Source organism: Rhamphochromis longiceps, linkage group LG14 (assembly GCF_057381845.1).
Source record: "Rhamphochromis longiceps isolate RC_006_pf linkage group LG14, R_longiceps_female_GT1.1, whole genome shotgun sequence".
In the NCBI taxonomy this organism is placed as follows: domain Eukaryota; kingdom Metazoa; phylum Chordata; class Actinopteri; order Cichliformes; family Cichlidae; genus Rhamphochromis; species Rhamphochromis longiceps.
In genome coordinates this window covers 4,531,956-4,559,355 of record NC_140570.1, presented here as the reverse complement: position 1 = coordinate 4,559,355, position 27,400 = coordinate 4,531,956, and the positions used below count along the sequence as shown (strand labels likewise).

Sequence of the window (27,400 nt, the reverse complement as noted above, 5' to 3'; positions counted from 1 at the left end):
GTGGTAAACCTTTCTGGGAGTGACCAGCCTACCAAAATTATTTTCAGAGCATTGCGCAGAACACATGTTGTACTGATGTGTCGGTCGCGAACGAAATGGCTCTTAGAGCCGGCTCCTTATCGCGAGCCATGTTTTTTTTTTTCTTTCTCTCACCCTCTCTCGCACTTTTTTTCCGCTTCACTCAGCATGCGAGCCTTGTGCTTTACGCTGGGAAGAGGGGCGGTAGTTACACTCAGTAGCACAGGAACAGAGCGGGAGGGAGAGATGGACAAAGAGAGCCAGGGACAACAACGTCACATTAGAAAGGTATAGTAATCATCCACAACTATTTTCAGTTGCGGATGATAAAGGATTCAGAAAGTTTATTCATGCAGGTCCATATGACAGAGAATGTGCATCTTCTTTTTGTTTTCATATTATAATTTATATTTAATTGTGTTGCAGTGTTTTGTGTTGTTTCACTTTAAAAGGAAAAAGCTGAAAATTTAAATAGTTAAAAGTTGAAATGTGAATAGTTGATTTTTGTATTATATGATTTATTTATTACATTTTATGTGGAGTGAATAAATAAAAGTATATTTATGGTGGCCCCTACAGACAAAACACGTACAAACTCCAAAACACGTAAAAAACACGTACAAACTCCAAAACATGTAAAAACTCAGAAGCACATAAAAAACTCAGAAGCACATAAAAACTCAAAACACATACAAAAGACGGTTGATCTGATATCCTCGTGTTGGTGTTGTTCCCAGATCATCATACTAAATGTTCCAGGATCAACATTGCAAGTGACCAATCAGAATGTTGTGACGTCATACTTTTGCGACTTCGGGAAAAACCGGCGTAAAACAAAAAACTGTACTAAAGCTGCGTGAAACCGCCTCTGTCCGCCGATCAACGGACCCTGACCCTAACCCTAACCGTAACCCTTTAATAAACAGTAAGCAGAATTGATATTGTCCTTGCAACATTGGAATTTCATAAATGCACGAATGGCTTGGCGCGCAAAAGAATAACGTCACAATAATGTGATTGGTCACTTGCAATGTTGAACCTGGAACAACATTTTCATGATGGTCTGGGAACAACACCAACACGAGGATATCAGATCATCCTACAAAAGATAACAGAAGTGCTCCAGGATGCTAGGGGCAGTGTTGAGCTTTTGTTACCTAGTGGCTACACAAGCCAGTAAATACCAATGACCGGATTTTCTGTGTGGTAATAACAGGTAAATGAACTTTTTTTCTTTTTAATTATTTGACTATATATGAATGCTTGTGTATAAATACACAAACAATACACATATGCTTTCATGCTTTCAATTGTGTAATTTAAGTGATCTAGGTAGCTCTGTTTTGGAAGTTCAGTTCATGCTAGAAATGTGTTTTGGAGTTTGTATGTGCTTTTTGGAGTTTGTACGTGTTTTGTCTCTAGGGGCCACCGCATATATTTATATATAAATAAAACCACTTTTTTTTTTTTTCGGTTCGGAGCCGAAAGAGCCGGTTCGGCTCACTAAAAAGAGCCGGAAATCCCATCAGCCCCGCCCCTCCCTGAGCCTGGTTCTGCCGGAGGTTTCTTCCTGTTAAAAGGGAGTTTTTCCTTCCCTCTGTCGCCAAAGTGCTTGCTCATAGGGGATCATATGATTGGTGGGTTTTTCTCTGTATCTATGAAGCGCCTTGAGGCGACTTTTGTTGTGATTTGGCGCTATATAAATAGAATTGAATTGAATTGAATAGTAAAAGACTGATTGCCAGTCATTGCTAAAGCTTGATTTCAGCTGTTGCTGCTAAGGGTGACCCAACCAGTTATTAGGTTTAGGGGGCAATCATTTTCACACAGGACCATGTAGGTTTGTTTTCTTTCCCCTTATCAACAATAAACACTTTAGAAACTGCATTTTGTGTTAACTTTTGTTATGCTTGTGTAATATTTTAATTTCTTTGATAATCTGAAACATTTAAGTGAGACAAACATATTAAAAAGACTTTTTCACTCCATAAGGAAAAAAAAAGACTTTTTACAATTCTAAGCTTCTAAGATTAGATTGTTTGCCACAGTTTAGTATTACTTTTATTCTTCAACAAGACTAAAATCTCTGAGAAAAGCTTCTTCTCATTTCTTTAAGCAGTTTTCATTAATAGTCCTCTGGGTTTCTTGAATGACATACCCAAGGTCTTCTTTGGATGTTGGCTGCCTTTTGTTCTACTCTCCGACAAGATGATTCAACAATGCTTCAATACTGTTGTGGAGGTCTTTTTTTCCTGTTTCATTTCTTTAAGAATTGCTTCTTGACAATCACCCTTCCACTGAGACCATTTCTGATGAAGCTTTCTTATGGACATGACTTTCAGATACTGTTCAATTGGCCTCAACTTGTCCAGCTCCCTTAATTTTCTAAGCACACACTACACAGCATATTTATATAAACCAAATCTTCAGCTAATAGAACTTTGGAATAATTTTATTGGTGAAAAAATACTATTTTATGTGTGTCAAATGGTATTGCCCTGGATACTGTGGCTTCAATGAAAGAAAAAACCTCCCAGAACTTCAATAATTACCTCCTCCTAACTATTAATGTATCCAGTAGATCCAATTTCTACAAGACTGCTCAGAGAAGTCCTACTATTAATTAATGCTTTGATCTTAATTGTGATCAGTCTATCTCTAATTAACCCTCTGGGGTCCAGGGTATAATTGGCCATTTTTGACTACTTTTGATTTTACCTCTATATTTCACCTTTAAAAATTGTTTATCTTGCCTTGTTTGGTATCATTATTTTCAGCACAACCTCAAATATCTGAAATTGGCGTTATTTTTTCATTTTGGCATACTATATTAGCACAATTGATCTAAATTCAGACAAAAATTGTTTTTAAATCCGAGTAGAAAATATATTATATTTTTTTTACTGTAAAAACCACAAACATGTTTAACGAATCATTTTCATAACTTGAAATGCAAATAGAAATTGTACCTTTCTAAAAATTATGCACAACAACAAAGTTATATGGTGCTATTTACCTGGGGTGGCTGTAGCTCAGGTGGCAGAGCAGGTCAGCCACTAATCAGAAGGTCGGTGGTTCGATCCCAGGCTGCCTCCTGGCTGCATGCCAAATGTCCTTGGGCAAGATACTAACAAAAAACATTCATGAAGTTTGGTTCTTTTATGACTTTATTTTGGGTCACCAGCAAATGTGATCACTTTTTTCTGTTAACCCTGTTAACAAAGAAGTATCTGTTCCAATCACTCTATCAGAGAAAAATCAGAGTTTTAGAAATGACGGGACACTCGGTAGAGCCATTATATTATATTCTTTAGAAGTGTATGTAAACTTTTGACCACAACTGTATTCATATGTTGCAGAGTTTCAGTCAGGTTTCAGAACTCATCACAGTACAGTTATTGATCCTAGGCTGGACTACTGTAATTCATTATTGTTGAGATGGCAGAAACAAGAATGTAATAATTTCTAAGTTATTATCACTCAAGTCCCTGTGGTAGTCCCTGTGGTAGTTTCTGTGTAATAAGGAAGAAACAGAGCTGATAAAATGTAAAACTATATATTATATAAATAAAACGGAATTAAATTGAATTGGATGACCATTAAAATGCAGGATTGGGCAAATCTGTTCTCAATACTACTACTACTAAAAATAATAATAATAATAATAGTAAAAAGAGGGAGAAGAATTAATCTATTGATCTGAAATTACTCCTTAATTAATCATCAGTATTATCAATATTGATTATAGTTTGGCATATACCCTTCAGTATACTTATGTATTTTTATAGATTTCAAATCCTTCTGTATCTGCAATATTCTAACACACAACTGAATTATTTTGACCCAAATAAAACACAAGCATATCCATTACATTATAGACTTTGTAGCAGCAAGCTGCAGATGTTCAGTCAATTGACTTAAGATTCTTTATTTTCCTTTATTTTCCTTGTTACTTGCAAATCTACTCAATTGTGTGCAAAGAGCTGTGCACATGTTTGACAAGGGAGTTGCTGGGAGGAAAGTGGCACAGCTACAATAAAGCCTGATTGTTTGAAGCAGATAGCTATTAGCTGGAAGAGAGTGGGAGTTATTATGGTGGAAATGAAGCATTGTTAAGGAAACATAAGACTTCCCTCAGTGGATGATAGCCTCCTGAAGTGGTCTCAGATTAGATCTCACAGGTGCACTTGGGAGGGCAGCACTAATCATTACATTGGGAGAATTATAGCGGCTCATCAAATCTCCTCAGGAACGAACATTAAGGCTTATTACGAGGATGATAGCGAGGGTAGAATCCACTAATGTGAATAATTTATGAGAACTCTTTGGGTTGTACTGTTGGGCTTTTTAAAAGAACTTTCCCATTTGCCAATTGACTCCCTACACTAATGCACTGCTCCACATAAATAAGTGTTGAGAGCAAGTCTGACTTAATAGCTTTAAAAAAAATGGTATGAATTTGCAGTGATATATGAGTAAATGTTATTGTCTCCATCCAAAAGCATGTGACGGGCCCTCGCTGCCTGGATGTCAGGATGCACCGCTTTGGACAGAGTAAAGATATAAAGAGGGGGACTGCATGTCAGTTTAATTCTGCGATATGAAGTTAAGCTATCAAAATCACTGCAGCTTTGTGATATTAAAACATGTTTCAATTACACAGCATTTTGAAATTGTTTTACAAAACATTTGAGCCATGAATAGTCTTTTTGTCTTTTTCTGACTGTAGAGATCATACAAATGTAATCATTTGTATCGTTTAATCATTTAATCATTGTGCTTACACACCCATGGCCAAGAAATCTAGTACAGGGAATTTCCAGAATTTAATCTCCATTTGTTATTCTCCTAACGTTTTTTAATTCAGCACTAAATTAATAAAAATGATTAGTTCTGTACAATGCAGCATGACTTATTTCACCACCATAAAAAGTGTGACAGTTTTGTTCAATGCTGTACAGTGAGTTGTTTCATTCATTACATTTCATGAAATCTTCTCTAGTTGATGGAGATTCATCCCGGTCATGGTAGTCTAAGGCAGTCCGTGAGTTGTTTGGTACCGGGCTGCAAGAGTTGAGGCTTGAGTGTGAAATTTACGATTTTCAGGGTTTTTATCATTATTTAGTTATCGTTTTATCGTTAACTCTGTTTCCCTGGGTCGTTTCCTGTGTTATGAATAAATCTTCTTTTTTTCGGTGCCGGTACTGGTTTTATTTTGTTGTATTTATCCGTGACACCTTAAAGGCCAGTCCGTGAAAATATTGTTGGACATAAACCGGTCCATGGCGGTTGGGGAACCGCTGGTCTAAGGAGCTTTGAAAGAAAGCAACTGGACTTCTTTGAGTTTCTTGAAGACATTTCACCTCCCATAGGAGAAGCTTCTTCAGTTTTTCTCTACATCACACATGTTGACCAAGTTGGCGAGCAAGAGGAAAGCTTAATCTTTGAAGCTTGTTTGCTTGCTAATAGTAGCTGTGTTTCCATACAAAGCACAGCTGGCAACTGATCTCAGAGCAGTGAAAGCTAAACCAGTGACAGCTTGCCTAGCACACTTGTCTCACATGAATTTACTATGAAAGACCAGAGGTTTATTCACAATGTGCACGCAGAATATCTCTTTGACATTTCCAGAGAGAGATTGCCAGGGAGATTCCTCTACCACGTCAACTACTAATTTGACCCCCATCTGCTCCAGTCTGCATGCCAAATATCCTTGGGCAGGAACTCCAATTTGCTCTCTGATGCTTCGATGGTAAATGGCCTGTATTTGTATAGCGCTTTTCTAGTCCCTAAGGACCCCAAAGCGCTTTACACAACCTGTCATCCACCCATTCACACACACATTCACACACTGGTGATGGCAAGCTACATTGTAGCCACAGCCACCCTGGGGCGCACTGACAAAGGCGAGGCTGGCGCCACCGGGCCCTCTGACCACCACTAGTAGGCAACGGGTGAAGTGTCTTGCCCAAGGACACGACGACCGAGACTGTCCAAGCCATGGGCTCGAACCGGCAACCTTCCGATTACAAGGCGAACTCCCAACTCTTGAGATCGCCCCGATCAGAGTATGGATGTGTGTGAATACCGTAGAAAAAAGTACTTGTGTGAATGGGTGAGTGAGGCAAGTTGTGTAAAGCACTCTGAGTGCTCGGGTAGAGCAGAAAACCATTATGTATAAGAACAAGTCCATTTAGCATTTAGTTCGATCATGCTACTCACTTGTGTCAGCAGAATATTCCTTTTACAACATAACAAAAAATTGAAGTTCACACTATGAACGTAAACTAAGTAAAATAAAATAAAAAAATTGTACAAAACAGTCAACACATAATAAGAAATGAAAACATGCGAATCACAAACTGAATATTCTACATTTTAAACCACCTTCTCCAAAGTAAAATATTTACAACAGAACCATACTGCAAAGTAGCACAAAACCTTTTTCCATCTTTGAAGGGAATTAATAAAAGTTCCTATAAATGCATCATGTCTTTATAATGTTAGTCTTGATTTTAACCCCCTGAGACTCATTTTTTCCATTTCTTCTACATATTGATTTGGACCTTGCAATTATAAAAACTATGCACTATCATTGTTGTTTTGTTTTTTAAAAGTTGATCTGCTAGAAGTGTGATAATGGCTGTGGATGGAGAGGTTCAGAACTAGAGCAGCAAGCAGGAAAGTAAAGCGTGGAATTCCTGCACTTGGCCAGGTGATGATTAAGTCTGTGATATGAACCATCATCCCTCTATGATTTTCTTTCATTCTCTGCAGCCTTTGCCTCTGAGGATAGTCTCTCCATCACTCCTGGGGGCATTCCCAACCTTTACCCTACCACCCAGGACACAGACAGGAGGCTCCCTGTGGTCACCACTGCACCGCCAATCAACATCCTGAATCATCACCCACTCTACCGGAATCCGCCCCAAAACCAGGCCCACCCAGGCCCTCGTGGTCAGGCAAAGTACCTTGAAGACAGTGGAGGATCAAGCTCTCAGCTTTCCACATCACCATCCAGGAGAACACTGGATAACAGTGATGAAAGGATTTCAGATGAGACTCCTGAAAGCTCCAACATGCAAGCAACCCTTTCCATACATGCATTAGCAACCGCTTCTCTCTCCAGTGCACTTCTTCCAGTTACCGGCAGAGTTTTGAAAGGCCCCAAACATTCTACCATTATGACCTCCAGTGATACTGCTGCAAGGGAAAAGGTTGCAGGGGCAGGCAGTGATGAAGAGGAGACAACTACCACCACTATCACAACCACCACCATCATCACCACCATGCAGAGTCCAGGTAAGAATAGGTCTTTAAATACACCTCATTGCATAAAAATAATAGTTTTTATTATAAAGTACCAATTAATTATAGGGAAGGGAATGTATGTGTGTGTGTGTGTGTGTGTGGGTGTGTGTGTGTGTGTGTGGGGGGGGGTTATGAGTGGAGACATTTGTGAAGTGTTGTGTCAGTTAAACTATCATCAAGTCAGCAAGAAAACAGGAAAGACTTTAAGTTTCTGTGTGAGCGATTTAATTGACCATGAAAAACGTTTTGATTAGCTGGTTCATAATAGTTTATAAATGTAGAAATATGAAAGCATTAACAAAGGGCCTCTAAACAACAATGTTATACTTTTAATAAACAAATGCTAATTTATATCTAAAGAAATATAGTTCTGTATAGTGGTAACATTCATATAGCACTTTAAATTACAAACCACATTTAAACGTCTTTATTCTATAAACTTTAGGCTCTTCGTCTACCTCATTTCCATGGCTAGTTTAGAGACCACAGTTAACCTGAACCTGCATTACCTTCAATTGCAGGAAATCTAAAGGGAGGAAACCCAGAGGGAAAGAAAGGCTACACAAATCAGAATATGCAAACTTCCTACAGAAAGGGACCAGCTGGGAACCTTAGGAAGGAATCTGCTAGCTAAGTTGACAGTGCTAACCCTGTGGACCCTGTAGCTTTTCAGTGAGTCCGCACCCCAAATATTTAGAGCAGAGCCCCTAGGGCTGCACGATTAATCGTTAGAAAATCGCGATCTCAATGCATACTTATGCATTCATTTCCAAATGACAACGATTTTAAAAAAAAAGAAAAAAAAAAGACGACGATTGTACCGCATTTTGATCCGGGACGTAATCTGCGTGAAAACAAGCGCTCACTCTTCCTGCTCAACAAATGACAAGGGCGGAGCCTTATACCACGTGATACAGAAGCTGGCTGCTAAAATTGGCAGGGAAAAAACAACGGAGAGCACGTCAGGGATGATGAGAAAGTGACAGGAGAAAATCAAACACCAATAACGGGAACCTTATACAGCGCTTCCCTATACCTGTCGAACTCCCGCAGGCACAAAGAAATTACAGAGACTATCACTTATCACCTGACCAAAGATATGGCTCCATCAACACTGTGCAAATCGAGGGATTTAGGAAAACGATCAACACCCTAGACAAACGCTACACAGTGCCGTCCCGCAACTATTTTTCCATTGTTGCACTACCTGCATTATACACGCAGCGTCGAGCAACGGTGGAGACGGAATTTCAAGCAGTACAACGACAAAATGTGAGACATTTGTTGTTTTTATGTTTATTTATTGTTTTTATGTTCAGTCTCAACTGTTACTAAGTTGATGTGCAATTAATAAGTGCAATAAATATTTATATTGGAAAAGAAAATCGTGAGAGAATCGTGAATCGTGAGAATCGTGATCTCAATAATAAGCAAAATCGTGATTCTCATTTTATGCAAAATCGTGCAGCCCTAAGAGCCCCACATATTTCTGGTCCTTAAAGCTCATTTGAAGTGTCAGAGGTAAAGGGAGAGAATCTGTGCTGAACAATAGAAGTGCTCTCTGTCTTGCTCTCCCTTTGGAATCAAGCTTAGACAGGAATCAGTAAAGAATTAACTCACATTTAAATTGAAATATTTCTTCTTTCTATTAAAACATTACCAGTGCTGTTGAATAATATTTTATGTATCTTATGTTCAGAATTAGTAATCAGCAGTAACAATGTACATATGTCGGTTTCTGCTATGTAGCCTGTTTATTCAATCTGTGAAACCTCTAGTTTATATTTACTGCAAATATATCGGAACCACAGCAGCTCATAGCAATCTGCAAGCAGTCTGTAAATTAAAAAACAAAAACAAAACATTTTTCAACACTCACACACCCACATACAAACACACCTTTTACCCTTTTCATAAAATTACCGTTACACCTTAAAAAGTAATAGTCTAAACAATTCAAACACCATAGAAGCCCCGTCTCTTATATCTCTTACTTTATCAGTTGACTTTGTTATCTCTTTTGTTGACACCCATGATGACTTCAAGCTCTCAGCTAATATCTACTCTGTTTGCATTTCTTATGACTGGACTGCCATAGGACTGAAATAAATTACAACAGCATCATTGCATCACTAACCCTTAATCAAGAGGTCCAAACAGGGACCACAGCAGAACAACCCAGAGACTCGCTGTTATGAAGAGAGTGGACTGGGAAAATAAATATCAAGGTATTAATTTCTTCTCGACTTTTCAGGTCAGGAAGAGCAAAGTGGGAGTAGCTTGATTAATCAGCTCATCTGTGTGCAAGATAATAACAGAGCAAAGCACTGACAGACAAACCCTGCTCCGAGACAGACATTCAGGCACAAAATTGTAATTCAGCAATAATGCTGGAGTGGACACTCCCTGAAGGGAAGTACCAAGGGGACACAGAGAGGATGTTCTTCTTCATAAAGAAGCACTTCAGCAAAAGTTTACTTTTTAGCTTAGAGATGGATGAAGGCGGTGGAGCAGAAAGCTCCCGAAGGCCACTAAGAAATGATCTGTCCTTAGCTGTCCATCACAGAGCTCAGCTGCTTCGAAAGGCAGCCAGAGACAGAGTTATTACAGTGAAGACAAGAAAAGAGCTTTAGAGCATTCTCTATGTACCAAATAATCCACATAGTTGCATAATTTGACATTTTCTAACCAACACTAATGATTATTTAAACCATCCATCCATTCGCTTCCGCTTATCCTTTTCAGGGTCGCGGGGATTGATTATTTAAACCTTTTATTAAATTGTGAAGTACTAAAACAGAGTGTTTCTCTATTTCGTAATAATAAGGCAAATTTGTTTTTAATAAAAGATAACTTAAAATATAAATGTAATTAATACATGAATGATAAATGTAATTTGAGTAGTAGAAATTACTGTTCTGAGTTTTGTGTGTGTGTGTGTGTGTGTGTGTGTGTGTGTGTGTGTGTGTGTGTGTGTGCATCAGCCAGCCCATGAGCCAGCTTCAACCTTGGCAGTTTTGTGTGTTCTGGAGTAAAGGATGAAGATAAAAACTGTGTCGCCAACTCCTTAAACGCATAATCCTAAATCAGAAAAAGAGCATTAAGTGTCGTTACTGTTAAACACAAAACCATCATTTCTATGTGATTTTAACAGATGCTTAATTATATACTGACTGTTGCATATAAATAATATATATATTATTTATATATATAATATCTAATATATTTATTTATAGTGATAATGAAAACTTCCTCTGGTTGCCCAGCTGCTTTCTCATTGGATGATTAAAATCAACTGGGAACAAGGGGATGTGTGCATCTTTTGCTACAGCTACAAATTCTGTCCATAAACAGTCCAACACCCACCAGAAATTAGTCCAACTTATTGCCAACAATGCAGACCAAACTCTTGCGATGATGTACATGGGCTAAATAGCTTAACATAACAACAACGTAACAAAGGGTCAGACACCCTATTCATGTAGCCTTCTCTATGTCCAAAAAATGCATTTAGATTGGTTGGGCAAACTTCCATGCACGCTAGAACATCTTTGAGAGGATAAAGAGCAGGTCCAGCATTCCTTAATCCGGGACAAAAGCATGATTCAATATAAAAAAAAATTTTTTTTTTAAATCTTAGAGAGGTAGAGCTTTTTAGAAGTAAACTGGGCAGAGATTTACCAATCTGCAAAAAAACTACAAATACAAATTGTGGATCATCTACAGTACATAACCTCATCACCAAAATCTGGAGAAAATTCTGATACAAGGGACAAGGCCAAAAATCTGTATTGGATCACCCTGATCTTTATGCCCTCAGGCGCTGTTGCATTAAAAACAGGCATGATTCTGGTCAATAACTGGTTGTGGTCAGAGGGCCCGGTGGCGCCAGTGTCCGGCAGCCTAGCCTCTGTCAGTGCGGCCCAGGGCAGCTGTCATCACCAGTGTGTGAATGTGTGTGTGAATGGGTGGATGACTGAATGTAGCGTAAAGCGCTTCGGGGTCCTTAGGGACTAAGTAAAGCGCTATACAAATACAGGTCATTTACCATTTATCATTTAAATCACTACATGGACTCAGGAACATTAAGAAATGATCATATATGAACACAGTTCGCCATGCAATCCATAACTGCAGTTAAAGCTCTATCATGGAATGAACAAGCTAAATGGGAACCGGATATAGAAGCACTGCTATCTTCTCAGTTAAGCTCAATTAAAACTGATCATGGCAAATTAGTCAAATTAGGAATTGGGAATCCTTTTCTGTGATCAGAAAAATAGAAATTGTTTTAACAATATCAGTGTTATTTGCTTTATGCACATAACGAGTTCAGATCAGTAGCGTCTGTGTTGGTTGGAGTGGTTGATTGATTGACTGATCAACAGGTCTTAAAATAATTATTTACCCCCACTGTAATTATTTACCAGACTTCCCTGGTGAAGGCACAGTCTCCTCGACACGCTCACAGCTGCAGGAGAGAGAAATCATGTAAATGTATTTGCTCGGGTGAAAATCACCCAGCGATACTGTTCTAGGGTTAAGCAGCTGGGGATTGAACCCCCAAGGGTCAACCCCACGTAGCCCACACAATGTATTTACACATGGCCCAAATACCGCAAAGAATGACAGCCCTTTGGTGGCCCAGATCTGGTTTTCCAGAGGTAATCCACACATGGGCCAGCACAAGGCCAGTTGCAGACACACTGGTGGTCCCGTGCTGGCCCATGTGTGGGTTACCTCTGGAAAACCAGATCTGGGCCACCAAAGGGCCGTTATTCTTTGCAATATGTGGGCCATGTGTAAGTTGTGTGCAGCCACGGGCCAGTTGCAGACACACTGCTGGCCCTGTGCTGGCCCAGAACAGTTTCAGCTCTGGCCCCAGATGTCAGGCTAATGTGTACCTTAATCAAGCCACGTAATAACAACATGTGCCAGAACATAATAGTGCAAAAGTAACAGTATGAAACTCTGTTCAGACAGTGAATGGGCTGTTTCTTATAGAGCACTTGTCTACTCTCCTGGATTACTCCAAGTGCTCCATACAACATGCCATATTCACACACTTCCCTCTAAACTGAGTGCTTCCTGACTGCATTTATACATATTCAGAATCTTGACAGGCAGACTGGAAGAGCCAAAGATCGAACCACTAACCTTCTGATTAGTGGGTGACCTGCTCTACCTCCTGAGCTACAGCCACCCGGTGGTTGCCACCTATGCTGGTTGATTCAGCCACCATGAAGGCCATGAAAATCTCTCGCTTTGAAAGGCATCTTCACAACTCTGCTGCATTCAAGGCTCGGACCAAGGCCAGAAGCAAGTTCAGAGACAAGAGGGTGGACGTGGGAGAGTTTTAATAATTTCCCGCTCAATGCGAGTAAACCCTCAATAGGTTTTGGATAAAGTGTACACTCACAAACCTGTCAAACCTGCATTTGAAACATTGGCTACCATAGCAGTGTAGTATTGCAACATAGCATTTGGGTCTTCTAACTAAAATAGGAAAATAGGAACATACAACTGGTTGACATACACCCTGCTATAACACCAGTCAGTCAGAAGTGCCAGCTTGATACCGGATCCAGGTCAGACCTGTTTTCTATGAGCCTGGGCCACATAAACCAAACCACAATCGGGCCAGATGTGGCGTGCCATCACATAAACAGTGCCATCTGCGTCAGGCCTGACCTGAATGACATACCATTTACCATACCAGAAGTCAGCCAGCAGTGCCGGCTTGTCACCAGATCTGGGCCAGACCTGTCTGCTATGTGGGACCCTGTCCACAACACAATGGACCTCTATAGCTCTTCCTGCAGGTGCTGGGCAGTGCCTCATGGATTAAGACCTGTCCACCAGGTGATTTTGAGAAGTATTCCTTGTTCCTTATTGGAGTCAGGTCTCCATCATCAAAATTGCACATAGTCTGGCATCTCACCCAGGAACAATTGTATCTCAGGGACAATTATGACCTTCTAGTTTCTCCCAGGACATGCAAATCCTCCCAGGGATTTGCACACTGGACACACTGGAGCGATTAGGTTTGTTAACTGGCTTGGGAACACCTTAGAGTGCCCCCATAAGAGCTGGTGGAGCTGGATGTGATGAGGAGGGTTCAGGCATCTCTGCTTAGACTGCTGTCCCCTGCCATCTTTACTCGGATAAGTGGCAGAAGACAGATAGATGGATACTCTAACTAAGCACTCGAAGTACTGTTTACTACAAACCAATTCACATACACTCAGTCCAAGCACTTTTTAATTATCATTCACCTGCATTGTGGGTAATGCCAGATAAGCCTTATACAAATAATACATCCAGATACAGATCAAACATTAAACTAAGTTGATATCTGTGTCAGACTGACTGTTATAACAATAGAATCATTGAACTATCAATAGCTGATTCTGTGGTCTCAAGATACATTGAACATAATCAATATTTTCCTTAACTACAGTTGGAAAGGTCAAAAATGTTACCCAGAATTAAAGCATAGTATCATTTTGGCATCTCCTGTTTGCAGAAAGTATTGACATTACATAAAGTGTCTTAAAAGACTCAAACCCTATTATTATAATCTGTAAGTGAAGATAAGATAACAGGGTTATTGGTCGTTATTACTATAACAAAAACATAATGAGGGGACCATTTGCATTGAGAGCAGCGTTTGTTTGGAATGGAGTTTTGAATCTGTTTTGAATGGAGTAGTTTGTGCACCAGCGTCCACACTGTTTCTATCAGTGTTATTGTTATGCTGCTGTGGTTGTTCCTGCAGTTCCCTGCCAGCTGAACCTGACTGGTCCAGAAGGCTACATCGAGGCTCCACCACACACCAATTCTGCTTTTTACTTTACAACTGACTGCAACTATATCGTCACTGTCTATACGGGCTATGGAGTGGAGGTCCAGGTAAGAAAAAGTTCAACATCCACCCGGGATATTTCGGTAGCTTACTGGATAAGCCTGATGTTAAATACTTTTGCCCAGCATACGTATGTACGTAATGGAAAATGACATACTTAGTGGTCTTAGCTATTGCAGTTTTAAGTAAACCCAAATCTAGGACTTGGAGATTAAACTTAAATAACAGCTTTATTGCTGAAGTTCAATGACTTAGGAAACACAAAACTCAGGCTTAAACTCTACCAGGGACGTTAAAAGTAGCAAAACTATTATTAGGAGATTAATAGGAAAGAGCACACAACCTGGGTTAGGACATATGATGACATGACAAGGAGCAAATGAAACCTGAAGATTTAAATACACATATAAGGTAAGGGCAGAGAGAAGACACCTTCAGCAGAATAGAATCCACCTACAACCAAAAAAGGCAGAACATGGACTGAGGGACTATCAAAACAATGGACATTATTTTTTATCAAAATAAAACATAAACACAGCGTGACTACGACACATGAGCTTGACATAGACAAAAAGGTAAACAAACAGACTTCACAAGAAGACACATACATACAAATAGACGAAATACTAGGGAACTGATATTGGTGGAAGGGAACAGAGAATAAGACAGGAAGTACAGACTACTCACCCTGACACACAGACAGAAAGGGAAAGAAGCACGGACACAAGACTGACTACACAAGAAGGAGCGTAGAACACAGAGGAGGCATGATAATAGAAACCTAAAGACTAGATAACAAAACTAAGATCTGAGAATACAAATATTACAACTCTAAAAATAAATAAAACCTCAAACAAAATCTTAACCTTAGAATATTAAATAAACTAGAGTCAAAGTCCAAACACATAAATACTGGATCACAGCCCCAGGACCATGACAATTAATTGTTTATGTGCTCTATAATTATAGTATAGTACTGTAAAAACTATTTCACAGTGTAAATGTTTTTATCAACATGTTCTTAAAAATATGCACATTGACACACATTAAAAAATAAACTGTGTTTCAAATCAAACACAGAAACCATAGCAACTGTCACAAACCTGCAAAAATGTGCAGTGTGGATTCACAAGGAGATTGAGAATTGACTGACAAATGCCATAACAGTAATTTTTTACTGAAAGATGGAGGACCATGTCAACTTTCACAGTGTGCATGCTCAATCAGTGGGTTTTCTCTATTGTATGTTCTTGACTTAGACTGACTCGTGTTGTGACTTGATGTTATATTAAAAACAGTGAATTGAAAATAAATCTCCTCACTGACTTCATTATCCAAAGTAATTTTATCTTGGAAAGAAAGATGAGATGATATTTCAGAAGTGGGAGGACTACAAGAGAATGTTCTAAGAATGTTCAGGTTTATGAAATATTTCTGGTATATATTCTATTAAAATTCAAACATATGGAAGAAGAAGAAGAAGAAGAAGAAGAAGAAGAAGAAGAAGAAGAAGAAGAAGGTTCAGAGAAAGAAGGAAGGAAGATGGAAAAAGAATCATAGTGGAGCTATATTTTAAACATGGTCCGCAAATCACTCTCCTCTCAGAACAACTGATGCGTATGTTTTATGTCTTTGCAGACTGTGGTGAAAAATCAATATGTGAATTGAAGCTATTCATCTAACAAAAAGCCAATATTGTGCAATAAGTGTTTAAACAGTCAGACAAGGACAATTTAAACACAAATGTACAATACTGACATGTATGCAGAATCATTGCATGCAGGACGGCAGCACAATGTCTGTATGAATAAAAACTAAGCCTGCATCACAGGTTGCCGATACAGTATTGATTATACTGTCAACATGGTACCCTCTTACAAAGACAACCTTTTTAAATGGCTTAACAGCATGTTTTTGTAGATCACACTCACAGTTAGGTGCAGACATGTATAGAGTACAACAGAATTGTAGGCATTTACGCTCAAGCGATATTTTGAAATATAATGCTAGGAATAGTTTTAATTTATCAGGGAATTTCTTTTGGCTTTTTAGTTAAGTCACTGAGAAGCTACTCAGTGACTTAACTAAAAATAATTCAATTAATTTCAATTTTATTTATACAGCGCCAAATCACGACAACAGTCACTTCAAGACACTTTATGTTATAAGGTAGACCCTACAATAATACATACAGAGAAAAACCCAACATTCACATGACCCATTGTAAGCACTTTGGCGACAGTGGGAAGGAAAAACTCCCTTTTAACAGGAAGAAACTTCCGGCAGAACCAGGCTCAGGGAGGGCGGAGCCATCTGCTGCGACCGGTTGGGGTGAGAGAAGGAAGACAGGGTAAAAGACATGCTGTGGAAGAGAGACAGAGATTAATAACAAGTATGATTCAATGCAGAGAGGTCTATTAACACATAGTGAGTGAAGAAGGTGACTGAAGAAGAAATACTCAATGCATCATGGGAATCCCGAGCAGCCTACGCCTATTGCAGCATAACTAAGGGAGGATTCAGAGTCACCTGATCCAGCCCTAACTATATGCTTTAGGCAAAAGGAAATTTTGAAGTCCAGTTTAAGCCTAATACAAGACTAAATCAGTTACATGTGTGCAGATATTCAGAGTTGGACTCCAATAATTTTTCAAAATTTAACGTTGTTATCAATGACCCAAAACCAAAAGTAAGGGTGCGGTTTTTCAGTTTTTATCATTCAAAGATTTTTTTTTTGTACTTGCCTATAATTAAAACATGGACTATTCAACACTAAAATTTGGAATGTATTTAAGAGAAAAGGAAAAGGAGCCAGTACAGAAGTCAGTACAGACTATTGTTAACTTACTATACGGTAACAAGATTCTAAGAAGTGACAATACCATGGCCTACCTTGAAAAGCAATGAACAGAACCAAAGTCTTAGGAAAAGCAACTAATTTATTAAATAGTTTTATATGAAGCACTCCAAGAGGGTAGCATGACAGATGTTTACTTTGATTACGCAAACGTTGAAGTAGACAATGGATAATAGGTATTGATTTGTAAATAACTGGACATAAATAACTTCAGCATTTTATACAATGTTATATTATACTGTAGTATATTACTTACTAACTATGCAGCTCATTATTTGATATAACAGTAGTTTCTTTAAAGATATAACAAATTTGGGGGTCAATGTGAATGAAAGGCAGACATGACATTTAAAAGTAAGATCAGAGATCAAATGTGATTTAGATAAAAACTGTAATGTGATTTTACAATCACCATTTACCAGTGTCATTTCCTAAATATTGCCTATACAAATAAAGGAATTTTAAGTATAGTTTTAAAGACAAAGTTTTTTAAAAGTTAATCTTTAATATCAAATCTACTGACCTTGAAGTAGAGGTCAGAGGTCGACTATGACAAGATACATTAGATGTTTATCCAGTATGTTCTATACAATGAAAAACAAACCATAATTGTAAGAATCATAACTTCTAAGTTAAAGGCTTGGGCTCAGCTATAATACTGAAACCTTTTGGGCTTTTGTGTTTAAAGCCAGAATGACATGCATGCATACATTCAAATGCAACCAAAAACACAACCTCCTTGGCAAAGATTCTTTTTTAAAGTTAAGCATAAAGCAAGTACAAGACAGCCAAGACTGTAGCAGTTTGTCTATGTGAAAGTTCAGGGCATCATTGTCCAGTGCTCCACTTGCAATATAAGTTGGATTGTAGATAGGGGGTGTGGTGTAATTGCATTGTACAGCAGATGTTAATGTAGCCGGTCAGTGTAGTTAGGCTGATGGCAGCTAGAGGGCGAGACCGGTGTGTTTTTGTATAGAATGTTATGTTATGTGGGGGCAGAGCAAGAACAAGAAAATAAAGTGTGGTTATGAACCGTACAGTGGACCCGCGTATAATTGAATAACACGACATGGTGTCAGAAGTCCTGTACTGATCCATATAACCTCGACTGAACGAACCTGTGTCTGGCGGAGCTCGCGGAAAAACGAGGGGAGAATATGGCGGATGAGACTGCACAGAGAGCACCGGCGGGGCTGAGCGCGACATTCAGCATCCAGCCACCGGAATCCTTCGACTTTTCAAAACCGCAGGAGTGGTCCAAAAGGATACGGAGGTTCGAGAGATTCCGTCTCGCCAGTAATTTGAACGTCAGCTAGGAGGAAAACCAAGTCAACACGTTGATTTACTGCATGAGAGACGAGGCGGACGATGTGCTTCGCGGTCTGAGTTTAACAGCGGAGCAAAGGACAACGTATGAGGGGGTACGTGATGGTTTCCAGGCTTTTTTCATTGTGAAGAAAAATGTGATCTATGAGCGCGCCAAATTCAATATATGCTGACAGAGAGAAAATGAGACAGTGGATGCTTTTGTGACAACACTGTATGCGCTAGCAGAACATTGCAACTATGGCGTGCTACATGATGAGCTGATACGTGATAGGCTCGTTGTCGGTCTCACGGACAAACGGCTGGCAGAACGCATGCAGCTTGACCCAGATTTGACTTTGCAGAGGGCTATCAACATGGCGAGGCAAAGTGAAGAGGTAAAGCGACAACAATCCTCCTTGCGAGGTGACTCTAGAGCTGAGGCTAGCGATGCTAAGTCAGTAGATAGAGTGCATAAAATCAGTCGTAAGCCTGTTAGAACCAAACTGCTCCAGACTGATAGTTGTCAAGCTAAAACACGTGGATTCCGAGAAGACGGCAAAAAAGGGCCAACCTGTCAGAAATGTGGTGGCGCTCCATCCCATTCAAAGCAGGATTGTCCAGTGAATGAAATGAAATGCCATGCATGTGGGAAAAAAGGACATTACAGGCATGTATGCAGGGCACCAAAAACAGTGCATGAGGTTGAAGAGGATGAACATGGTTTGTTCCTGGGCAGTGTTAAGTGTGAGGGTGAGCCGTGGACTGTCGACTTAAGCATAAACAACAAAAACGTGTCATTTAAAATTGATACAGGTGCCGATGTGACAGTCCTACCCCTTAAGGTGTTTAAGGAGCTCTACAGACACAACCACCCCCCAGTCTCCACAAACCAACCAAGGCTCTGCTGGGTCCCGGGAGGAGTCGTTTGGATATCGTTGGTGTCAGTGAGCTTGTACTGAGGAAGGGAGACAAAGAAATACTTGAGGATGTCTTTGTCATCAGACACCTGCACACTGCTTTGCTGGGGAGACCTGCCATTAGCAAGCTGGAGCTTGTGGCCCGTCTGGAGAGCATAACTATAGAGACGCTTAAAAAGTGCTACCCAAAGCTGTGCAGTGGTCTCGGTGAAGTACGTAACCTGTACGACATCAAACTGAAACCTGGAGCTCAACCTTTTTCCTTGAAGACGCCACGGAGAATCCCGTTGCCTCTGATGGACAAAGTTAAGCAGGAGCTGGCCCGTATGGAAGAACTAGGGGTGATCAGCAGGATTGAGGAGCCAACTGATTGGTGCTCAGGCATGGTGGTGGTACCGAAGAAGACAGAAGATGTACGCATATGTGTCGACCTTACACACCTCAATGAGTCTGTGTGTCGAGAGAAGTACATACTGCCATCGGTGGAGGAAAATTGGGCAGATTGGCTGGTGCCAGCATATTCAGCAAGCTGGACGCTAATATGGGGTTTTGGCAGATACCTCTGACGGAAAGCCAAATACACCATGATCGTGGCTTAAGAGTTGGGAGTTCGCCTTGTAATCGGAAGGTTGCCGGTTCGAGCCCCGGCTTGGACAGTCTCGGTCGTTGTGTCCTTGGGCATGACACTTCACCCGTTGCCTACTGGTGGTGGTCAGAGGGCCCGGTGGCGCCAGTGTCCGGCAGCCTCGCCTCTGTCAGTGCGCCCCAGGGTGGCTGTGGCTACAATGTAGCTTGCCATCACCAGTGTGTGAATGTGTGTGTGAATGGGTGGATGACTGAATATGTAAAGCGCTTTGGGGGTCCTTAGGGACTAGTAAAGCGCTATACAAATACAGGCCATTTACCATTTACCACTTTCATCACACCGTTTGGGCGTTATTACTTCAAGAGACTGCCCTTCGGGATTGCTTCAGCACCGGAGCATTTCCAGAACAGGATGGTCACAGATGGTATGGAAGGGGTGGTTTGCCACATGCTGGTCTGGGGCAGAACGCAGGAGGAGCATGACTCTCGCCTACACGCTGTGCTGGGCAGGATACAAAAAGCTGGCATCACCCTAAACATTGACAAGTGCGGCATCGCGAAACAGCAGGTGACGTTTTTAGGGCATGTTCTCTCAGCCAGCGGTATCAGCCCTGACCCAAGCAAGACCCAGGCTGTGAGGGAGATGAATGAGCCACAAAGTGTGAGTGAGTTAAGGAGCTTTCTGGGAATGGTTAACCAGCTTGGGAAGTTTATCCCACAGCTCGCAGAGAGGGACAAACCTCTAAGAGACTTACTGTCTAAGAAAAACTGCTGGAGATGGGACATTGACCAGGCTAGAGCATTTAAGAACCTGAAAGATGCGCTCGCATCACCGCCAGTGTTGGCCATGTATGACCCAAGCCGTGACTGCAAGGTGTCAGCGGACGCATCATCGTATGGCTTAGGGGGTGTGTTGCTTCAAAGATGGGATGAGGATTGGAGACCCATTGCCTACGCGTCACGCTCCCTCACTGCAACAGAACAGAGATACGCTCAGGTTGAAAAGGAGGCTTTAGGTCTGACCTGGGCTTGTGAGCGGTTCCGCAACTTTCTTATTGGCAAACACTTTCAAATGGAGACAGACCATAAGCCGCTGCTAAGTCTGCTGGGGGCACAAACTCTGGATGCGCTCCCTCCCAGAATTCAACGCTTTAGGATGCGCCTCATGCGATATTCCTACTCGATTTCGCATGTACCAGGCAAACACCTGTGGACAGCTGACACGCTCTCACGATCTCCAGTGAAAGCAAAAGAAACACTTCAAGACAAGGGGTTGTTGGAGAGCACAAATATTTACGTGGACATGTTGATGGACAATCTGCCAGCTAGCAACAATTTCTTGGAGCAGCTGAGAGAAGAGCTGAAGAGGGACAGCGTATGTGCTCGCGTGATGCAGCTGTGTGAGGAAGGATGGCCCACACATTTCAACAGCGAACCAGCGCTAAGACTGTACTGGGCAGAACGGGCGTTCCTCACTGTACATGATGGTCTGCTAATCAAAGGGGACAGGTTGGTTATACCTGCAACTATGAGAAATGATGTGCTCACCAGACTACATGAAGGTCACCAGGGAGTGGTTAAGTGCAGACAGCGAGCACGACAGTCGGTTTGGTGGCCAGGGCTACGCCAGCAGATAAATGAGCTTGTCCTTAACTGTCGGACATGTTGCCAAGTGAGAGAAAACCACACAGAACCGCTGATGCCATCACACTATCCGGGGCAGCCGTGGCAAAAGCTAGGAGCTGATCTGTTTATGCTGAGAGGGAAAACCTACAGTACCTTCTTGTTGTGGATTATGCCTCAAGATTTGTTGAGATTGCCCCTCTCACACCTTCAAGGTCAGAGGATGTGATCCATCATCTCAAAGGGATTTTTGCACGTCATGGGATCCCCGAGCAGCTGGTAACAGATAATGGGCCACAGTTTTCGGGGGCAGCTTTTGAGACATTTGCAAAAGTGTATGGCTTCCGTCACATCACAAGCAGCCCGAAATATCCCCAAAGCAATGGCGAAGCCGAACGAGCAGTTAAGACTGTCAAGAATCTATTGCGGAAAGCTGTTGATCCACACTTGGCTCTGCTTGCTTACAGAGCCAACCCACTGCAGAATGGTTATAGTCCAGCCCAACTCTTGATGGGGAGACGGCTTCGCACCACGGTGCCAATACTGCCATCTCTGCTTGACCCCGCACTTCCTGATAGTGTGGTTGTCACCCGGAGGGAAAAGGAGAGGAGGACTAGAGAGGCACAGTCATATAACCTTCGTCGTCGTGCACGCAGCCTTGATAGGCTTACTCCAGGCCAAGAAGTGTAGATAACAGACCAGAGAGCCAGCGGCACCGTTATTGGCAGCCACTCCACACCACGATCATATCTCGTGGAGGGACCTCGTGGGACAATTAGGCGGAATCGTCGGCATCTTGTTCCCATGAAATACTCTCCAGACCAAACTGAGAGCAATAATGGGGAGCCAGAATCTGCAGAAGCCGGGGAGCAGTGCTCCACGGACATGCCAGAGCCAGTTTCTCCAGAGCTTCCATCTACACCCAGAACCAGATCCGGAAGAGTGGTTGTGAGACCAACCAGATTGGACTTGTGACGGATCAGATGGAAAGGACAGTTTTACACAAGAATACCCCTCTTTCGTAGTATTGTTTGCACAGTAAGGGTAAAAGTGTAAAAGCTAAAAGGTTGTCATTTTCAAATATGCATGTTCAGAAGTTGGGAAAGGCAGGGGGTGTGACGAGTTAGCATGTAAGAATTTGTGTTACTTAACGGGTTAATTGGAGTTAAGATTTTCGTTATATAGTATTCCTTACAGGTAAGCGCAGGACCAGACCTTCCAGCCACAAAGGCAGAATAACCCTCTAAGGTCTGGTGAGTCAATGGTAGTCTACCCATTGATTCTAGAAAGGGTAGATGTGGTGTAACTGCATTGTACAGTAGATGTTAATGCAGCCAGTCAGTGTAGTTAGGCTGATGGCAGCTAGAGGGCGAGACCGGTGTGCTTTTGTATAGAATGTTATGTTATGTGGGGGCAGAGCAAGAACAAGAAAATAAAGTGTGGTTATGAATCGTACAGTGGACCCGGGTATAATTGAATAACACGACAGGGGGCAAGGTTTAATAAGAATATTTTCTTCTTCCTGCTCCTTTTCACACATGGTTGCAGTGCTTTACTGATAGAAAGTGTGGTTGGTTGGTCTGAAAGAACTAACTGTGGAAACTGTTGTACCAAGTGTGAAATAAATAAATAAATGAAATGAATGAATGAACAATGTCTCAATCCAGTCAATACTGCAGAGCCTCTAGTTGCAAATAGTGCTAATGCAAAATGGACCCATTGATTACCCAGTGTTTTATCTCATCAGTTCCAAGAATATTCCCTCTAATGGTTTAAAAGTTATTAAGGTGTTTTCTTGCAAATTTTAGATGAGCTCCATTAATAGTGTTTTTCACTTTACCAATCTTCCATGGATTCCATTTAACCCAGTGTCTTTCAGAGAATGGAGTCATAAAAACTAGGCTTTAGTGTTTGGAATTTAATGTCATTGTCAGGTTGGGTTAGGAGGACCCAAGAATGCAGTCAGGGAAGCAGCAGGAGGTCAAATTCAAGGCGTGCCCTTTAATGAGGCTGAACAGGCAAGAGACGAACATAACATGGGATGGGAACACAGATGGAGCACACTAGACAAGGCAGAAGAAGCAGAGCTGAACAGAAAGCACACAGGACAAGAGAATAAAACAGGAAACACAATCACTGAGATGCAGACTGACTACATACAGGGAATAGAGTGATGGGATGAAAAAGTGTGAGACAGCAAGGGACAAGTGACGGCGAGAGAGCGACACAGAAACATCACTGGGGAAACGGCCAACTAAACCTCAAGACAACTAGGAAACATAAGTCACACAGAGAACATAACAATAATGATTAAACAAGCCACAAAATCCATAAACACAAAACACTGGGTCAACAACGCAGGCATCTTAACAGTAATCTAAAAAGTAAATACAAAATTGTTCTAGTTATTTCGGATTCTAGTTATTTCACAACTTGATCCTGCATGCTAGCAAGATTTTTACAAAGCTTTGAATTGTGGCTGTTCAAAACACTTTAAAATACTGCTGTAAAAATTTAAGAATAACATATATTACAAATTACCTCAGTAATAAACCACTTTCTTTCTTTCGTTAGATGAAACTACATTAAGATAAAGTGTCATGTGTAGATGTATATACACTATCTCTATAGATATAGTTACATTTTTTTTCAAACTATAAGGCACACTTAAAATCCTGTGCTTGTCTGTGAAGGTTCTCAGTCATATCCAGGTCATCGTAATCTAAGGAGCTCGGAAAGAAAAGCGTCTGGACTTCTTTAAGTTGCTTGAAGGCGTTTTACCTCTCATCCAAGAAGCTTCTTCAGTTCTGAACTGAAGAAGCTTCTCGGATGCGACGTTCTACCTCTTCTTCAGTTCAGTTCAATTCAATTCAATTTTATTTATATAGCGCCAAATCACAACAAAAGTCGCCTCAAGGCACTTCATAGATACAGAGAAAAACCCAACAATCATATGACCCCCTATGAGCAAGCACTTTGGCGACAGTGGGAAGGAAAAACTCCCTTTTAACAGGAAGAAACCTCTGGCAGAACCAGGCTCAGGGAGGGGCGGCCATCTGCTGCGACCGGTTGGGGTGAGAGAAGGAAGACAGGATAAAAGACATGCTGTGGAAGAGAGACAGAGGTTAATAACAGATATGATTCAATGCAGAGAGGTCTATTAAGACATAGTGAGTGAGAAAGGTGACTGGAAAGGAAAAACTCAATGCATCATGGGAATCCCCCGGCAGCCTAAGTCTATTGCAGCATAACTAAGGGAGGATTCAGGGTCACCTGGTCCAACCCTAACTATATGCTTTAACAAAAAGGAAAGTTTTAAGCCTAATCTTAAAAGTAGAGATAGTGTCTATCTCCCGAATCTGAACTGGAAGCTGGTTCCACAGAAGAGGGGCCTGAAAACTGAAGGCGCTGCCTCCCATTCTACTTTTAAATACTCTAGGAACAACAAGTAAGCCTGCAGTGTGAGAGCGAAGTGCTCTAATAGGGTGATATGGTACTACAAGGTTATTAAGATAAGATGGGGCCTGATTATTTAAGACCTTGTATGTGAGGAGCAGGATTTTGAATTCAATTCTGGATTTAACAGGAAGCCAGTGAAGGGAAGCCAAAACAGGAGAAATATGCTCTCTCTTTCTAGTCCCTGTCAGGACTCTTGCTGCAGCATTTTGGATTAGCTGAAGGCTTTTCAGTGAGTTTTTTGGACATCCTGATAATAATGAATTACAGTAGTCCAGCCTGGAAGTAATAAATGCATGAACTAGTTTTTCAGCGTCACTCTGAGACAGGATATTTCTAATTTTAGAGATGTTGCGCAAATGGAAGAACGCAGTCTTACATATTTGTTTAATATGTGCGTTGAAGGACATATCCTGGTCAAAAATGAGTCCAAGGTTCCTCACAGCGTTACTGGAGATGTGGTAATGCCATCCAGAGTAAGAATCTGGTTAGATACCATATTTCTAAGCTTTTCAGGGCCGAGTACAATAACCTCAGTTTTATCTGAATTAAGAAGCAAAAAGTTAGCGGCCATCCAGGTCTTTATGTCTTTAAGACATTCCTGCAGTTTAACTCATTGGTGTGTGTTATCTGCCTTCATGGATAGATAGAGCTGGGTGCCATCTGCATAGCAGTGAAAATGTATGCTATGTCTTCTAATGATGCTGCCTAAGGGAAGCATGTATAATGTAAACAGAATTGGGCCCAGCACTGAACCCTGTGGAACTCCATAATTAACCTCAGTGTGTGAGTCTATTAGATAGATATGATACAAACCACTGCAGTGCAGTACCTGTAATACCTACAGCATGTTCTAATCGCTCTAATAGGATATTATGGTCAACAGTATCGAACGCTGCACTAAGGTCTAGCAGGACAAGCACAGAGATGAGTTCACTGTCAGAGGCCATAAGAAGATCATTTGTAACCTTCACTAAAGCTGCTTCTGTCCTGTGATGAACTCTGAAACCTGACTGAAACTCTTCAAATAAACCATTCCTCTGCAGATGATCTGTTAGCTGTTTGACAACTACTCTTTCAAGGATTTTTGATATGAAAGGAAGGTTGGAGATTGGCCTACAATTAGCTAAGACTGCTGGGTCTAGAGATGCTTTTGAGTAAAGGTTTAACTACAGCCAGCTTGAAGGCCTGTGGTACATAGCCGATTATTAGAGATAGGTTGATCATATTTAAGATCGAAGAATTAGTTAATGGCAGGACTTCTTTGAGCAGTTTTGTAGGAATGGGGTCTAAAAGACACGTTGATGGTTTGGAGGAAGTAATTATTGAAGTTAACTCAGAAAGATCAATTGGAGAAAAAGAGTCTAACTTAACATCAATGGTACTAAGAGAAGCTGTAGATAATATTGCATCTGTGGGATGATTATTGGTAATTTTTCCTCTAATGATAAAAATTTTATTTGTGAAGAAGTTCATGAAGTCATTACTAGTTAACGTTAAAGGGATGGTTGGCTCAAAAGAGCTCTGACTTTTTGTCAGCCTGGCTACAGTGCTGAAGAGAAACCTGGGGTTGTTCTTATTATCTTCAATCAGTGATGAATAGTAAGATGTTCTGGCTTTGCGGAGCGCTTTCTTATAAAGCAGCAAACTATTTCTCCAAGCTAAATGATGATCCTCTAAATTTGTGACACGCCATTTCCTCTCCAGATTACGAGTCATCTGCTTTAGGGTACGTGTTTGAGAATTATACCACGGAGTCAGGTACTTCTGATTTGAGACCTTAGTTTTCACAGGAGCTACAGTATCCAGAGTCGTACGCAGTGAGGAGGTAAAATTATTAACAAGATAATCGACCTCTGTTGGAGTAGCGTTCAGATAGCTGCTCTGCTCTATGTTGGTACAGGGCATTGAAGATGATAACAGTGGGTGGATTATATTCTTGAACTTAGTTAAAGCGCTTTCAGAAAGACATCTACTGTGATAAAGTCTACTCTCCACCGCTGTGTAATCAATTATTGTAAATGTAAATGTTATCAGGAAATGATCAGACAGGAGAGGGTTTTCAGGAAACACTGTTAAATGTTCAGTTTCTATGCCATATGTTGAAACAAGATCTAGAGTGTGATTAAAGTGGTGGGTGGGTTCTTTTACATTTTGAGAGAAGCCAATTGAGTCTAATAACAGATTAAATGCCATGTTGAGGCTGTCATTTTTAGCATCTACATGGATGTTAAAATCACCCACAATAATTATTTTATCTGAGCTCAGAACTAAATTAGATATAAAGTCTGAGAAATCAGACAGAAACTCTGTGTAAGGCCCAGGTGGACGATAGATGATAACAAGTAAGACTGGTTTCTGAGTTTCACAGCTGGGGTGGACAATGTTAAGCATCAGGCTCTCAAATGAATTAAAAGTCTGTCATGGTCTTTCATTAATTAATAGGCTGGTGTGAAAAAT

The 27,400-nt window shown here is 40.9% G+C and overlaps 1 protein-coding gene across 1 annotated transcript in view; it reads left to right on the top strand.

Annotated features, from left to right (window-relative positions):
* sez6b (seizure related 6 homolog b) overlaps window positions 1–27,400 on the top strand; it is a 232,674-nt gene that overhangs the window by 81,785 nt on the left and 123,489 nt on the right. The window contains exons 2-3 of the mRNA XM_085380611.1: window positions 6,796–7,320; window positions 14,108–14,241. Of these exons, the coding sequence (XP_085236737.1) occupies window positions 6,796–7,320; window positions 14,108–14,241 (659 nt within the window). The remainder of the gene's footprint in view (window positions 1–6,795; window positions 7,321–14,107; window positions 14,242–27,400) is intronic.